This window comes from Phyllostomus discolor, chromosome 2 (assembly GCF_004126475.2).
Source record: "Phyllostomus discolor isolate MPI-MPIP mPhyDis1 chromosome 2, mPhyDis1.pri.v3, whole genome shotgun sequence".
NCBI lineage: Eukaryota > Metazoa > Chordata > Mammalia > Chiroptera > Phyllostomidae > Phyllostomus > Phyllostomus discolor.
Genome location: NC_040904.2, coordinates 54,338,681 through 54,356,416, shown reverse-complemented (window position 1 = coordinate 54,356,416; position 17,736 = coordinate 54,338,681). Strand labels below are relative to the sequence as shown.

Sequence of the window (17,736 nt, the reverse complement as noted above, 5' to 3'; positions counted from 1 at the left end):
ATTTCCTCACTCACCTATTCAACTCATTTGTGGTCCCAGCACATACTCCCTCTTGTAGGACACACTGCCTGGCTTCAGTTTGAACTATTCTGTTTCTCTGCAGGGTAGATGGGAATGGGAAAAGTAATAGCTTTCTCTTCTGTGTGGGATCACGTTTATGAATGGGAGTTCAGTTCTTTGTGCCAAAGGAATTGTGGGAATGTTAGAACCATTTTGAACAAAACTGGACAAGTAATTAAAAGCCTTCCCTCCAAAGACCCAGAGCTCTGACTGGAAAGAAGCAGAGCCCGTCCCAGCACAGGGCAGCCTCCACAGTCAGGGAGGTGGGGAAGCCCCTGAGGGCCTTACATCTCCATCCCTGTGGAGGAATGAAAAGTCATCTTATTTTCAGAGCTTGCAAATGCAAAGAAGAAACTGCAGAAACTACAGTCAACAGTACACCTGCCATGATAGAATTTTCTAGTTTAAGAAGAACTTTACTCTTATTCCACAAGATCCTAGCAAAAGGGAAATGCTATTAATGAGTGCTCCCCTCCCCAGCTGAAACATCTTTGTTTTGATTAGATGCAGGGTCCTGACTCTGTCCAACACAGAGAGAGATTACTTAACAGAGGTCATTTCTGCCCCTCCCACCACCATCTGTGACTTTGCCTATCATGATTAAGGACCTATTTAGCTAGAATCATGAAATTAATTCTATGGTAAAATTGGATCTTGCTAATTGTCATGCCAATTCATGATGTTTTGTGTCTGTTGCCTCTGCTATCCCCAATCTCGTTGTTAAGTTTAATACTCCTTCTTCTAGGACAATTTTTAGTAAGTAAAAATATGTTTACAGAAATTCATGCTAGGTGTGATTTCCGGCTGATTTGTTCATGCTTAGGGTCAGGTCTAGCAAATATACCAGGTGTATTCATGCTTCTTTTTCCCTATCACCTGTTATCTATAAATGTCCCCCTAAGATCTCTCATGAGCTCCCTTCTCTTTCTGTATGCCTCACTCTGGCAATCTCTGCTGCTCTTGTGGCCTTGTGTTTCATCTATATGCTTATAGCCTCCAAATTCTTTTTATGTCCCTTATTTCAGTTTTTTATTTCTACCTTTCTTACTTAAATTTCCACTTGAAATTCCACCTGGCTATTTGAGTCAGTATGTCTGAAATTGAACTTACTGGATCCCCCTCTTCTACAAGCTAATTTCTCTTATGTGGCACCATCTCCCAATTGCCCAGGGTTGAAAACCAGAGTCACTCTCTGCTGTCTCTAGCACCAAGCCCCACCAGTTCTCCATCATAAATACTGTGGGGGCATTGTCTCCTGTGCTTTACCCTGCCTGATATTTCTTTTTATTCATTCACTCATTAAAGGCTTACTATATTCTAGCCCTGTGCTAGAGAAGATGAGATCCAATGAATGGGTAAAGTACAATGCATGTGGCCATTGACCTATGAGAAGTCAGCGTGGTGGATGAACAGGAGTTTGGGAGCCTGAATCAAGGACTCCTCCTGTTTTGGTTCAGATTCTCTCTTGCTGGGACATTTGGGAAGCCTTCTAGCCACACATCTGTTCTGTTCGCTGCCCTGCTGCCTGAGTTCATCTCTAAAGTTTGAACTGGATGGTGTCACCCTACTGACTAAACCCTTCTCTGGCTCCACTTCACACAGGACAAGCACCAAACTTCTTGACCCTACTTATAAAAGCTTCAAATTCAGCTCCCCCCCCCATAGCACTCTTTTGTACAACATAGTTATTAACTTCACAGTCCATGAAATAGGAAAGAACAGAAATTAAAATGCCCACTCTGCCTTAAAAATTTACCATCAGTATTATTTTCAATCACCCTTTTCCCCCTTTGGCAATCAACTCAATGAATCATTTTCCTAATGATGGCTGTTCACACTTTGCATAACTGTTTCAAATGACAAGACACTGCACAGTTTTGATGAGCACAGATAATCAGCATGTGATTATTTCCTGTCCTGATGTACTCACAGGTGCTTCGTTCGAGTTTGTGGCAGCCCACCAGAAATACGTCCTTAGGTCTTGCTCTTAGGAACATCGAGTCCCTCTTTGCAGATGCATATGACCTCAGGAGAGAATGAGAGCCAGGTGCCAAGTACCTGTTGCTTCATTGGAGTAGACCACTGCAAAACATTCATTTATTTATTCATTCATTCACTTGGTCATTCATGCATCAAGTACTTCCTGAGCATTTGCCAAGTGCCCTGTGTTGCAAAGATTGGTCCTACCCCAGGGAGCGCACAGTCTCTTCTGTGATAAGTTCTGTGATTTAATGCAAATGTTGGGATCAAAAAAGGAGTGAGACAGGTCTTAGCAGTCAGGGGCCTAGGGAAACACTTGAGAGGCTTTAAAAGATTGAATCAAGTTTTTTTATAGCAAGAATGTGTGTGTGTGTGTGTGTGTGTGTGTTTATGTATTTAAGAAAGGGAGGATGGTAGCACATGGATGGGAAAGAAATTGCTGTCTTGGTAAAGGGAATCCAAATGCAAAGGTAGTTAAAAAATCTCACCATTTTCTTGGGAGGTAATTATGGTAAGTTCAGTGTGATTTGAGAGAGGCATCAAAGGAGAGGCAGGCAGGAGTGCAGAGGTACTCACTGGGAGGTAAACAGGGTGCAGGTTACAGAAAATGTGGACAAGAAGCTCAGACTTTCTCTATAAGCAGTGAGAGCCCAGAGAAGTCTCTAAGCAAGAGGAGTCGCCTATCAGATGAGTTTTTGAATAAAGTTCTCCTGTGGGTATAGAGGACGGATCTGAGATAAGCATTGAGTGAATGCTTTCCTGAGTGACCACAGCCAAGTACAGGTCCATGGCTGTGTCCCACCTGACTCTGCATGTTTGTGTGTGTTTTTTCCTAGTGACAGTGCTGGCCATCTTCCATGAACTGCATGTTGACCCCGACCTGTACACACTCCTGTTTGGGGAGAGTGTGCTGAATGATGCAGTGGCCATAGTGCTAACATAGTAAGTACCAGAATTCGGCCAATGTTTCTTTGGTGATGTGAAACAGGCTTCCACTTGGTGATAATTCCTACTGGTTTTAATTGCATATTTTGTATTATGTCATAGAGATACAGACAAATTCTAGCTTAGCTTTCAAAGAATTGTTACAAAAGAAAATCTCCAGTATTGAGTATAATTCATTAGGCATCTAATGTCTAACTCTGTTAATAGGTTTCATGATTTCAGCCTGTTATAGCATACTATGGAGAAGGTAACATTTATTTATTTTTTCTCAATGTACATATTTAGCTGATTCAATTAGGGTTCCTAAAATGCACATAAGCGAGCTTTCTTAATTTCAAATCAGTATCATTTAATTATGTTCCTTATACGAGTCATTTTCCGGTTAATAGACTAATAGAAACCATTATATTTATAGTAATCTTGGCAAACAATTGGAAATAGAACTTGAGCATCAGAATACCCTTTTCATTTCTCGATGCAATTATGATGTGTTACAGGAACACATGCAACTTTAAATCATCACATGACAAGTGAAACCGACAGAGCTTCACTAAGAGCTCGCATAATTCTTCCTTCATCCTGAAAGAATTTTCTTTTTGAAATGAGAACTAATGCTCTTTCCTCACCCCCTCAGTGGACACCATTTCTATTTAATAAATGCCACTTCGGCGGCTTTCCCTGTGTCAGAGGTCTCTTCTTGGTTTTATATTAAGACCACCATTTTGGGCAACTGTCAAATAACCACAGGAAAGTAACTATCCAACAATTAAATGTGACCACAGGATTCAATTCAAAATGTTCACTACTTCAAATATGTTTGAAAGTGTGTTGTGCAATAAGAAAGGACTCTTAGAAATCAGACCGCCAGAGGGAGGATACAGCAAAGCAGCTCTGCTCCTGTTTCCTGCCAGCTGACATTTTGTAAGGATGGACCAGAACTGCCCCTCAGTTCAGGAACTTGCAAGTAAGAGTCTCTAAGTAAACTTATGTTTCACCTGGCCACCAAAAAGTGCCCTTCTTGCACTAAAGGAAAATATGGCAGCAAATTAAGAGCAAAAGCCATGGCAGAAGAATGCTCACAAATGCTGAAGAATGCTTTAAAGAAACACCAAGAAAATTAATTAGGACATCAGGAATCCCTGTCCAAGAAATACAAATAGTATTAAAGACACACTTTTCAAATTTTTAAAAAATCTGCCAAGTCTCCTATTTTTACTGTCTGAGCTGCCAAGTTATAAAGAGCAGAGCAAAGAGCCAAACCACTGATGTACGAATGCTCTGGGGAAGAATCACTTAGCCACAGCCCAGGGAACGTTGGCCTTTCCAGGGCAGCACTTCCATTTGCAGCAGTTGTGTTAAAAATGCAGACTCCAGGGACAAATGTTGATGCTGCTGATTTAGCACAAGCCAGGGGGGCTTTCAACAGTCTGTTTAGTGTCACCTCAGGTCCACATGCAGTTATTAGTGGAAGTACCTTTCCTACTCCCCTCCCTACCCATCAAGATCTCTGCCTTCATCACAGGAGATGCTTGCCACATTAGCTAAAACCTTGTGCTCCCCAGCTTTGGCAATCCAGGTGACTCTAAAGAATTCCATCTTTAAAGTAAAGGTGATCTTGCATTAGGAATACCTGATGCACACAATAACATCTACACGATTGAATCCGCAGGCTTTCTTCTGCCTGCTGCCTTGGACTCCACCAGAGCCTCCCCTGATCTCCACTGAGTGGACAGATCTCACTGTCCCAGGCACGGGCTGTCTGCCTACTGGTGCCTCCACCTCACGCAGTCATCCATGTTCTGTACTCTTCACTGTTCTTGCTCACTTCTTAAACTTAGTGTATAGCACATGATATTCTTTTTGTATACCTACTTGCACATGCACCATCCTTTTAGTGCCCTAGCCCTACACTCTCTCTTTCACCTATTTTCTAGTTCCCTTAGAGAAAAACCCTATTTAAAAATTGTTGAAGTTTTCTGTGACTTTCAGACTACGAGTTTGAATATTTGTCTCTCTACTCTTCTCTCCCTGCATGCTAAACCATGCATGGCGGGTACCTTCATGCCCTTGCACCACAGCGTCGCTTCCCCCAGCCTCTGTTTCTGCCTCATCAAGTCTTTCACCTCTTACACCATCTCTTCCTTCAGGACCCACTGGCCCACCCGTCACCATGCCCTGACCTCCATTAGTCCCCTTCCAGTACAGCATGGCAACCGTGGCTTTCTGTGTGTATTTGTTGTTTAGGTGAACATTTTCAGCACTGTCTATGTACTTGAAATGCATAAGAATGGATGAAAACCTCTTCCGTGTTTTCTCTGTTTTAGTTCCATCTCTGGGGTTGGGGGTTAAGTTTAGAAATAGTGATAGAGCTCTTCTGTACCATGGAAAAGAAAAATTACACATTTTTGGTGAGAAATCCAGTGTGATAAAGAACCCAAATCATTAGTCACAGTGGCCCTTGGCAGTGCCTCCAGAGACCCTTCAGAATGGCCACATGCTTCCATTCACTGTCCCGTCTTCCACCAGCAGATCTCCTTGCTTGAAAATCATCCTCTGAACTTTGAGTAGTTTTACAATTTTACATGTTAGTGTACTCTGATTTTCAGACACTATTTATAATTGAACTTAATAACCACTCTCTTGTATACAGCAGCAGGTGGTGAGTGGTATCCCTATGGGTTAAATGATCCAGAATTGTTCATCTTAAAATGAAAGTAACTTTATTTAACATAAGAGTTTTGAAATTAGCTCGACTGCTATTTCAGATACATAGAGAATGTCATGCCCAAACTTATGTATACTAACTAGTTCATGCAGGACTGAACTCCACGTAATGGATTTGCATTTCTAAAGATTGTTTAGTAGGTTGTGAAGAAAAGCACAAGATAAACTGAAGAGGTCTCAGGATGTGTGGTTTTGATTCTTCACCAAGATATTACTTTCAGAGGCAGCGTGGTCAAGGAGAAGGAACCCTAGGTTTAAGTTGAGAGAGCAAGTGTCAGGGTTGCCAGGAATTACTGGTGCAGTTATCGCAGTTGACAGGAAACCAACCCAAACCAGGTAAGCAAAAGGGGAGTCAGTGTTGGCTGAAGCACCTGGACAGCAGGAGTAGAATGGCCCAGGAAAGGGCCTGTGGGGGTGAACAGGACTCTCTTTTCTCACTCAGCTTCTTCAGATTTAGCTCCCTTATGTGGTCACAGGATGGCCTTCACTCTTAGGGCTGTGTCATTCTTTAAGAATAGAGAAAAAGTCTGTCTCACAATTTCCAGCCCAAATCTCTGTATAGCTCATAGATTTCTATGCCATTCCAGACCCACTGGGAACTAGTCACTGCAGCCAGAGAAAGGTACTGCTCAGGTCTAAGCCACATGCTTCATGAGTTCAAAGGTGGAATCAGTTTCATTTGGAAGCACATGAACTGAGTCTGGGGAACAGTGGGATTATTGCTTAGGGTGATAATGCTGCAAAAAGGAAAAGTGGGTGAATGCTAGATAGAAACAAAATGAAACAAAACCTGCAAGACCTCTGCAGTGACTACATTTAGCCACGAACTCTCTGTGCTTGTTTCCTTATCTGTACAGGGAAGTATAATTGTTCTATATACATCACAAAATTATTCAGAGCAGTAAAAAGAGCAATCTAGTTAGAAAGCCTCCATAATTTATATAACCTATGCTATATAAATAAATATATACTGAGAATAATTCATATAATCTTTTATATTTATATCTTTTATTCTACTCACACAGATCTTCTGGTTTTATTAAAATGAGTAAAGATAGACCTGCTTCTAGTGAAACATTCCTTCATAAATATGACATTTTATGATCCAAGGAATATAGAGAATAACCATTTTTACATATGATTTCCCTTGTTATGAATGAACCACTTATTTAAAGCATACCATTGAAAGTTGATAAATCAAGAAATAGAGGTTAGAGTATATTAAAGTTATACAGGTACTCACAGTGAAAATTGATATTTCTTGTAAAAGTTAGGTGGAGGAGGGGAGAAGGAAAGGAAGGGCTAAATTAACTAAAATACCACATCTTTCGTAATACTAAATCAGTATCTACCATGTAGAGTTGGTAAATCAAGAAATGGAGATGTATGCATATTACTCAGAGTCAGAGGGCCACCATCAAAAGAAATAAAAACATAAATAGTGAAAATAAGATACTTCTCTTTGTAAGACCATGGATTATGGAAAGGGAAAACATGTACTTTAACTATTTGTTTTATATCCTTCTTTACTGTCTGAATGTTTATATATGTTTGGATTATATTTATTTAAAATAATTTTCAGGTGATCAAGATATCAAAAGCAGAAACTATAAAAGCCAATTTATTTATAGCAATAGAGTCAAATAGTCTTAACAGGCAAAATCTACTACAAATAAAACTAACTGATGAAGGATAAACCAACCACAGCAATTTCAACACATATTTTGATAGGTTAATTGTGCTTATAATATATGTGATGAATTGTTAATCTCCTTAATACACTAAATGTACTAGTTGTGTTAACTTAGGTAAGCTACTTAATCCGTCTGTGCTTCAGATGCCTCATTATAAGATGAGGATGGGAAAGAACACTTTTACCTTATTGGTTGGGATTAAACATAGTGTACCTAAAGCGGCCGGCCTGACTTATAACACTCAATGCATGTTAGGTATAAGCTGCCAAAATTGCTCTTGCTAAAGACCAATAAAGAACAAGTAAGAAAAATAGAAAAAATGGTCGAAGGCTATCAGTAGGTAATGAATAAGGAAAGAAACATAAATGGTCATTAGTCCTATTAAATAAGATCAGCTTCACTAATAATGAAATAAAACACATGGACAAAGCCAAAGGGGGTGGTTTCAAGGGTGGGAGGCAGGGATCGGTGGGGTAGGGGGGATTGGTGGGGTAAAAATGGAGACAACTGTACTTGAACAACAATAAAAAAAGAAGTAAAATAAACCAACCGTGGATATCAGTTTTTGCTTAGTGAATCTTCAAATCTTCAGAACTCAAGAAAGAAAAATCATATTTGGCACAAGTCAGGGTTTGTGGAAGGGACTTCTATATTCTTAGTGAAAGAGAAAAGTGATAAAACTTTTACAAAGGCAATTCAGCAATATTTATTGAGTCATTAGAATTTATGAATCTATTGATCCATCCATTTCATTTCTAGAACTTTGGACAAAGAAGTAATTCAGGTCGCGTATGAGTCTGTGCACGAAGATGAGTGAGCTAACTAGAGCAAAAAGTTGTATGTAAGGTACTATTTGGTTGAGTACTGTATTTTTTGGACCATAAGATGTACCTAGGTTTTAGAGGAGGAAAATAGGAAAAAAACTTTTGAAGCAAAAAATGTGGTGAAATATTTAATAACATAATATTTCACCAATGTAAATGTAAACAGAACTTAACAGCAGCATTAACAACCATTATTCCTCCCAAATTTGGGGGGGAAGTGCACCTCATAGTATGAAAAATATGATAAGTTATAATATATTAATATCATGTAATTCTATGTAGTTATTTGAAAAATATAGAAAAAACATGTATTGATGTGAAAAGCTATTTACAATATATTTCTAAAGAAGATAAGAATATTTAAAATTGGCATATGCAATAAGACCTATTTTGGTAGAAAAAGATCACAACCAAATTCATATGTGTGTAGTTATATCAATTATAAATATATATATAATCAAGTGTTAGTTGGGAGCACAGGTGACTTTTGTCTTCTTCTTTCAGCTTATATATGTTTATTGGAAATAGACTGAAATACTTATGATCAACTCTGGTCCAAAGAACTCCGTATTAACATACTTGATAGTTGACAATCTTCATTTGTACAGATTCTACATAGGTTTAAGTCTGAAATTGTTTTTACCCATGAAAGAACAGAAAGAGGGTATTTTTAGCTATTGTCTTCAAAAAAGAAATACTGCCGTATAGTACTGAAACTCTACTTATGAACGAATTCCACATGTGCAAATACCTCCAGATTTTCTTAGAGCTAAAATAAGGTCCTCATTAAACAGCTGGCTCTCGGATGACAATAAATACACAGGAAGTGCCTTTATTCCACGTTAAACAAATTCTTGTAAGGAAATTCAATGTTGCTCATCAAAAGAGAGAGAGAAATGGAGCACTAGTTTTCTCTTTTCCAACGAGAGTGTTTTATGCTGCTTAGAGGTCCTTACTAGAAAATGTCATTTAAAATGTAATACTGGTGAATGCTTAGCACTTAGATTGAGTGACATTTTGAAAGACCACATTTTTTATAATCCCTACATCTTAAGGGGAATTTAACATAGAAGTTAATGAGATGGCTATGAGAGTCAAAGAACCATGCCACTAGGAGGAAACTTGAGATATTATCCAGGCATTCAAATGCAATTTACAGAGAGGCCATATGTGGCAGACATCATGCCGAGCACTGGTGATAAGATGCCTGGGTACAGTCGCCCATTGCGGCCGGCCCTGAGCTACTCCTCATTGAAACGGGCAGACAATAGCTATAACATGATTTAATATGTATGTGCAGCAAAACCTTGTTGTAAAAATCATCCCAGAAAATATCTGAATAGGGTTTGGTTATTAATACATATCATTAAGGAAATTAAATTCTTCCTCTTGGTACAGCATTTCTAAGTAGATTGCAAGCTCCTTGAATGCAAGTTATACTTTTCTCCTTTCCCACAACACGCAACAACTATTTAGAAGGCTCCCAAATAATTGCTGCATATGAGTTACCAATAGGTCACCCTTTCAAATACTAATCCTCTTATTAAAATTTATTACATAAGATTTTTATATTGCTTCCTTCAAATACTTGAAAAGCTTTATTAGTTATCCTCATTAGCCTGAGTTTTCCCATCTGACCCATAGTTGTAAACACCAAAATGATAAGAAGATGTCTTCTTTTGATGAGAATAAATGGAAATTGTTACAACCAGAAAGTATAACATCTTTCTGAAGGTAATGCACTTTTATATTTGCCTTGGAAACTGATAGTCAACATGAAACACATTTATTTTGATGTCTGTCAAGATATTGCAGTGATTAAAAAGTAATTTTAAAAAAGTTATGGCCCTTTTTGTATAAGGGGCCCCTTCCCCTAACAGTCAATTCTACACTGATGCATTTTTCGGACACCAGGTGGCATCACCTGGCAGGAGTGGGAAGGCTTCCTGGCCCCCTTAAGAAGCAGCGGGAGGCAGGGCTCAGCTGACCTCTGCCTAGATGTGAGTCGGGACACGCAGTGTTTTTCCCACACCCTGCTTGCTGCTGCTGCAGTGCTGCTTGTTGTTTTCCCATTCCTGATATCTGGTTCTTGTTTCCTGCCTACGACTTCACTGTCCCCCCTACCCTAGTTCTTCACGGCACTGTGCAGATTCCTGGGAATTGACCTTGGCTTTATCCTGTGACTGTCCCTGTCACCCAGATTAGTTCTGACATTCACTCACTGTTTCTCATGACTTGCTTTGCTTCACGTAAAACCATGCACAAAACACTGACCTACCAAAAATAAATAAATTAAATAAACCCACATTGAGGGGTTTTATCTCAATTGCATTGTACTTTAATTTATTGACATATAAGTCAGATGTAAGTGACAGAAACTCAATTCAAATTAGCTTAACCCAAAGGAATTCTTTGGCCTATTTAACAGGGGTTAGGCCAACTCTGGGCATGCCAGATCTCAGGGATTCAAATACGATTGTCTATTTTTTCTTGTCCCTGATTCCTTTTCAGTTCTAGCCTCATTCTTTCCTGGTACAGATAGATGACTTACTCTACAAAGCAGAAGAGGGTGACTAATGGCTTCTCCAGGCTTGTATTGTTCTGACTCAATGTAATACTTAATTTTCCCAATATTTGCATATCAGACACAGAGAACTTCCATTGGCTCTGCTTGTTTCAGACAATCACCTCTATGCCAATGACATAGTACTCTAAGGGAATTCAACATAATGATTGGCCAGATCTGAATTGTATCCCCATCCTTGTGGTCAGTGGTATGGAATCTATTATTAAAAGAAAGTGATTGGCCCTGGCTGGTGTGGCTCAGATGGTTGGAGTGTTGTCCTGTAAACTGAGAGGTCATGGGTTCAATTTCAGTCAAATGCCTGGGTTTGGTCCCCAGTCAGGGCACGCGCACATAATCAATGAATAGTTCTCTCTCAGGCTGATGTTTCTCTCCCTCTCTGTCTCCCTCCCTTCCCCTCTTTCTAAAATTAATAAGCATGTCCTCTGATGATGATTAAAGAAAGTGATTGGAGGACAAGTATAATGGACATCCCAGAACAAGAGCTACTGCATTTCACAATAATAGAATATTCAGAACGTGGTGGATTGAAATGAATCAGTTAAGCTCTATGCCATTACAAACTCAAAGGGATGCTTTATTTTAAAAAGCTAAAAATCTTTTCTTCATGTAGGATTGATTCGAAGAAGAGAAAAGGAAATTCCCTGGGTGTGATGAGTGAGAGAAATCACGGCAAGAGTAGAAAGCTACCCCTGTCAGGGGCCACATGATTTGGGGTAGGCTATGGACCCAGAGGTTTTGAAGCTAGAGTCAATTTCCATGTGGAAATCAGAGCCCTGCCTGTGGACTCACTTATGGTAATTTAACTTGAGCAAAGCTCTTTGGATAAAGCTGAGACTCTCAAAGTGCTCCCTCAGTTACACAGACTCTGTCTATCAATCATCCTTATGTAACAGTGAGAAAACCTGTCATGATTCTGTAATTTGAATCAAACCCCTGCTCTGAACAGTTGTGATATAGAAACTATGAGCTAGTAAATAAAGGCAGAAAGTTTTAAGGACTATTAAAACACGTGTCTCAGCTTCATTTCCCTTTCTCTATTTTCAAACGTGCCTTAGGGCTTTGAAGTGAGACTTTTTAACTCAGGCACATGGAAATTCCACAGAAAAAAACAACTCTTCCTGAAAATGAGTTCACGATAAAAATTTACAGGCCACAAAAGGAAATAACTATGAAGAAAAGCCAAGAGATAAACAAAAAATTAAATCAGAAGAACAAACACCCTAAAGAACTAAAAAAAAAAGATAAAAATTTGAGATAAATTATAAATGGGCATATTAAAAATGGCTGAAGGGATAAATGGAGGAGCCAAGTTAAGAAAATTAATAAAATAGAAAGCAAAAGAATATTTCAAAATGAAGATTCAGATGTTGACATTAAAAACCAAATAGAAGTGATAACTGTCATATTAAATCCAGCTTGTGAACCGGAAGATAAAGCTGGCAAATAACACAGAAGGCAGAACAGATAAAAAAATATGAAGGCCTGGTGAAGAAACTTGACAGATAGTTTAAGAAAAGTTCAGACTAAGTCAATAAGAATTTAAAAAAAAAAAAGAAACCAAAGAGAATTGATTTGTAGCAATATCTAAAGAGATACTAGATAATAATTTTCTGGAATTGAAGAAAAAATTGAACTATCATATTATGTCCAGAATTGGATGAATTCACCAAATACCTTATAGTGAAATGTGAGATCATCAAAGACAAAGTGGAAATCTTAAAAGCAACCAGGGAGGATCAAGGATAGCTTACAATGGAAAACAATTTGGATGACAACAGTTTTCTCATTTGCAGTAACAGCTGCCAGAGGATAGTGAAATAATATGTACAAAGTATCAAAGAAAAATAATCTACAATCAAGATTCTAAAGTCAACGAAAAGTAAGAATGAAATTAAGACACTTTCAGATTGACAAAGTTTATCACTCAGAGATAACCAATGATAGAAGTAGGAAGTGGGAAGACAAGGAATGATAAGTAAAGAAATTGGTGGAACAATCCTAAACCTAACAAGGAATTTGACAAAAATAATGATGAATGGGAAGGGGTAAAATTAAGGTAGAACCAAGCAATCTGTAATGTACCACAAGACTAAAAGATGGTGGACATTGAGTGGTTATAGAGGGAAAGATATTTTGTGTAGACAAATTGGAGGCACAGCAGAGCTGTTTTATTAAAGCAATCCAGTTTGCACTCACATAGCCATGTTCACCAAAATGTTTCTCAACATGGTGCAAAAGAACCTGATAATAGATAACCCTTTTCAACTTGCCTTAAAAATGTTGAAATCAACTTACACCTGCTATGAAATTCTATCGGGGTGTCCAACCTGCTGCCTGTGGGTCGCATGCAGCCCAAGATGTCTATGAATATGGCCCAACACAAAATTGTAAATTTACTTAAAACATTATGAGATTTTTTTTGTGATTACATGTCATAATGTATTTAATGTGTGGCCCAATATGACCATTATTCTTCCGCTGTGGTGCAGAGACATCAAAAGGTTGGACACCCCTGCATAGTCTTTAATAATTTCAGACAGTGCAAAAGTTTACTATACATTAGGAAGCCAGTAAGGCACTTCCCCTGCTACCTCTTCATGTCCCCCTCCAGACTTTAGGTTCTACCCTTTGTACATCTAGTGTCTCCAGTTGTGAGTTTGTCAGGTTCTCTCTAGAGGCTGTCCTTCATTTTCCCTTTGTCCTCTTCATTTCTCTAACCCAGTTCTGCTCCCCTTATGTTCTCATGATGTCATGTTTAAGATCCACTCTAAGACCCCATCTGTTCAATTCCTGGGAAGAGGTTACCTCCATGGGTGGACAGCAAGGGACATCACATACCACACCAGTTGTTGATATGCTGTGTGATGAGATGCTTTAATAAAAATTCTTTAAGTGAACATGTGACTATGAGCCAATGTTCTGGGCAATAAGCCAGTTTTGAGAGAGAGATTTGGAGGAGGTAGTTCTGCCTTCTGCTATACACTGTCACTCAGTCATAGCAGCTCCTAATTCCTTTTAGCCCAATTGGACATTTTGGCTCTTTAAGCACAGGGCCTGGACCCGCCATCCATGCATGAAGGGAGTTACTTGCACTAAGCCAAGTACAGAGACAGAGGGGGAAACCAGGGTGCTGAACATCAAGAAATTACTGACCCAAGGACCAGAGTATTCATACTGGCATGATCAAGTCATTTTCTTTCTGTAGTCAAGCTACTCAGGATGCTGAATCATAATCAGCATCTACTTTATTAATTCACTACAGGAAATTACTGTTGCAGAATTTCAAGTACCCCAAAGATCATATAGTAGAGCTGTCTTTTCTAGTAGGCATGACTGCACATAAAGACAAATAATATCCAGAGGGCCTTATGGTGAGCACCGGGACAGGTGAAGGGTGAATTAATACACTGGATCTTTATCTGCATCCTTCACAAAAAAATTTTTTTCTAGTTAGACTTGGAATTTTGAGGTGGTACTTGACAATCACCCCCCTGAATTTAATACCAATATTTAGGATAATTTAAACTACTCAAATTTTGATTGGATAACTAAATCTTTCTTTCTCTCCCGAATAACCAGTCCTTCCTTGATTGATACATTGCACTTTTGCCACTACACCTGAGTGTCATTTGTCTCTATCTAATGGTCTTTGATATCTGGTGGGTGAGGAGACCCATAGTGATCCCCTCACCTTCTTTATGTAGTAACCATGGACATGACACTGATCAAGGGGCAGAGGATAGTTCATAACTTGGTATCAGGGCCATTCATGAGAGCCTTCTATAAGAAGAACCACTCACAACCTTGGTCTCTCATGACTTATGGTTTCCAAAGGTTGTCAAACTAGCTTCTATCACTGATGTGATGCAAAACACCATGCATTAAAGATTTGGGGAGGAGGGGAAAAGCTTCTCTTAGAGTCTGAATAAAGTTATCATTTTGAGGGAGGTAGGGCATATCTAAAAAGACAAAAATATCATTTCGGGAGCCCTGGGTTAAGAATGTTTTTGTCCTAAGACATATTTTCTTTCTAACGCACTTAAGCCTGACTTCTTCTTCTGAAAAGCCAAAAACATGCCTTTTACTTCAAGTGCTCAATTCTGAATTTTTTTCCAATTTTTTTTTCAGAGAACAAGGGTTCAAATCAATATGCAATCATAATTTTGATCTGAATGGAAAGCTCTCTCTTGGCCTGGCGTATATGTAGTCTGTTCATATTTCTTGGGTTCCACAATGAATTTCCATGGCAGGCTTATGCGGGTCTTAAGTGGGCTCTGCCTCACTGGTCCATGTCATGCTCAAGGAATCTGATTAAACTTGGAGAAGAGCAGCTGATCAACCATCAAAGGTAAACTCAGGACCCATTTTTCTGAGCCTGATGGCAAGGCCTGGCTCCCTTGCCAGCTATTGGGTAATAAATGAACTGTCTTTGAATGCCTGGATCCTGTGTTAATAGTTTTAAAATGTCAGTTGTTTATGGGAAAGAAGTTGGGAACTCTTATCAATTCTCTTGTCCCAGGGGTCCTCAATCCCCAATGACTTTTTAAAATAATTTACTTATTTATTTATTTTTACTGCCGGATGGTAGGAAGTATTTACTGAAGGGGGAAGGGAGAAATCCTGTCATTATTTAGTTAACTCTCCATGGGTTAACAGCAAGAGATATTCATTTCAAAAGACAGTGAAGTGAGAACCAGTGAATTCTTCGATGAAGAGAAACGCCCAAAATCAGGCTGAACGCTGGCTGCTGTCATCCTGCAGCATCAGAATCATGATGTGGTTTCATCTGACTTTTCTAAAGGCACTTAACTCAAATTACATATATTAAAGTCAAATTCTGGAGCCTGTGCCAAGTAGCTTGTTTCCAGAATGCAGTTAAGTGGTCAAATGTGATCTAATGCCATTTTTTGTGAAAATGCTATATGTGATGCCATGAAATTAAATCCTAACCTATAATATGTTTGCAGATTTAGCCTTCATTATCTTTATCCCCATCCTCACTTGCCTACATTGTTTTTACAGACATCAGAATATCTTCTAAGTAAGGTTAATTTTTAATTATGTGAGGGCCAGTTAGATTTCAGGTGTTGTCTATTGTTATCATAGTGGTCTGCTTTTAGCCTTCTCACTAGCATCTCTATAAGAAAATATAAAAAATAGAAAAATACACATATATACATGTATGTATTCAATTTTTCTTTCTATTAGTAATTCTGGTAAAAGTTTTGGTGGAAAAATTATCATTTTAGGACATATCTCATGTGTGGGTGGCATGTGTTACTTCTCCATGGGGAAGTGAAGGTCAGGCTGGGGATGTAGGTTCACTTTCCTATTTTCTAGCTTCGTACCGTTGAACCAGTCAGTGAGCCTCTTCAAGTCTGCATTCTAATTTCACCAAGATGGAAGCTTCACTATATCTTTCTGTCCTCATCTTTAAAAATAAAAATTTGGGGGGATTTTAGAAGTGAGATTACACTGGAGGTACGGATTACGAAAGCAGTTAAGATCAACTTTATGTGGAAAAATATGCAGAAAACCAAAGCTCCATTAACTTATTAAAATGTTTGTAAAAGACTATTATGTCTATAAAACAGGAATATATTGAAATTTAAAAATAAAATGGTAGAAATTTAAAATATGAAAATCAAAATAAAATACTTAATAGATGAGCTTACATGATTTCTACTTTAAAAATACAAGCAACTTTAATGGTAAAACATTACAGAACCTAGAAATCTGACCATACAAAAGACTGGCTTACAAAAATCAATTAACCACAACTAATAAGAAATGGTAATGGGGAAATTAAGTTGTTCACAATAGCATTAAAATATAAACTAATTAGAATATCTCTAAGTAATAAATCTCTATGATACCTGAGCAGAAAAATCTTAACTTCAGTGAAGGAGAAGAAAGCCACAATAAGTCATGAGAAGACCTACTATGAAATAGGATGGGAAGATTAATGTTATAAAGTAATCAACCCTCCCCCTAAGTAAGCTATACTTCCTGTGTCATCTCCCTTCTAAAATTCTAACAGAAAGTTTAAAGGTAATTTTAAAGTTCATATGGAGCTTCTGCTTAAGATATCAGGATAAAATATTTTTATTCCACTAGAATCCCTCACAACAAAGTAAAACCAAGAAAAACACTGAAAAATAAAAAAATTTCAAAGCCCACGAAATTGGGAAATAGTCACAAGTCCAAACCAGAAAACATGAAATATGTAAGTATAACGTATTGCTGCCAAATAATGTGAAATCTTGAACAAGAGATGGAAAGATGCTGAGCCCAGTGGGCTCCTCTGAGGCCTGACAGCAGATCACATTACTTGGCGGACCAGCCAATATCCATTGTTTAGGGTGCAGATAAGATCGGGTGGATGGGCCAAGAGAGAAATGAGGGAAAATAGTCTGACCCTTCAGAATGAAAGGTGAGTAGAGACTATGCTGACCCACATTCTACCCTCCTGGCTAGGACAGTGTGAGAAGCTACTTATGGGGGGGGGCAATTTCCAAATCAAAGCATCATTCACCTGTAATTTATGGAGCTTTTCTCTATGTCATCTCAATTTGAATACCATAGACTTCAAAAAAGATACATTCCCAAGAGAAAGGAAACCGATTTAGGAACAGATAATTGAGACGAACAACTGGTGGCAGTTTTAAATTATGATCCCCAAATTCTCTGCCACTCTTCCCACCCAGAGGTAAAGTCTATGATTCCTCCCCTTGAATCTATAAAATACGGAGAAAGGGATGACGTCCTTAAGAAACTAGCCCCTTCCTCTCTCTGTCCTTGGGACACACCCCTTAGGCCCAGTCACTTTATTATGGGTGAGCGCAGCTGCCCTGTGAAGAGTCCTTCTGGGGAAGGAGTAACACCACCAAGACTTCCCAGACGGCTGGGTGTACTCTTCTTC

The 17,736-nt window shown here is 38.6% G+C and overlaps 1 protein-coding gene across 2 annotated transcripts in view; it reads left to right on the top strand.

Moving 5' to 3' along the window:
* SLC9A9 (solute carrier family 9 member A9) overlaps positions 1-17,736 on the top strand; it is a 540,019-nt gene that overhangs the window by 174,604 nt on the left and 347,679 nt on the right. For both annotated transcript variants that reach the window (XM_028505205.2, XM_036017879.1), the window contains one exon: positions 2,877-2,982. In XM_028505205.2, the coding sequence (XP_028361006.1) occupies positions 2,877-2,982 (106 nt within the window). The remainder of the gene's footprint in view (positions 1-2,876; positions 2,983-17,736) is intronic.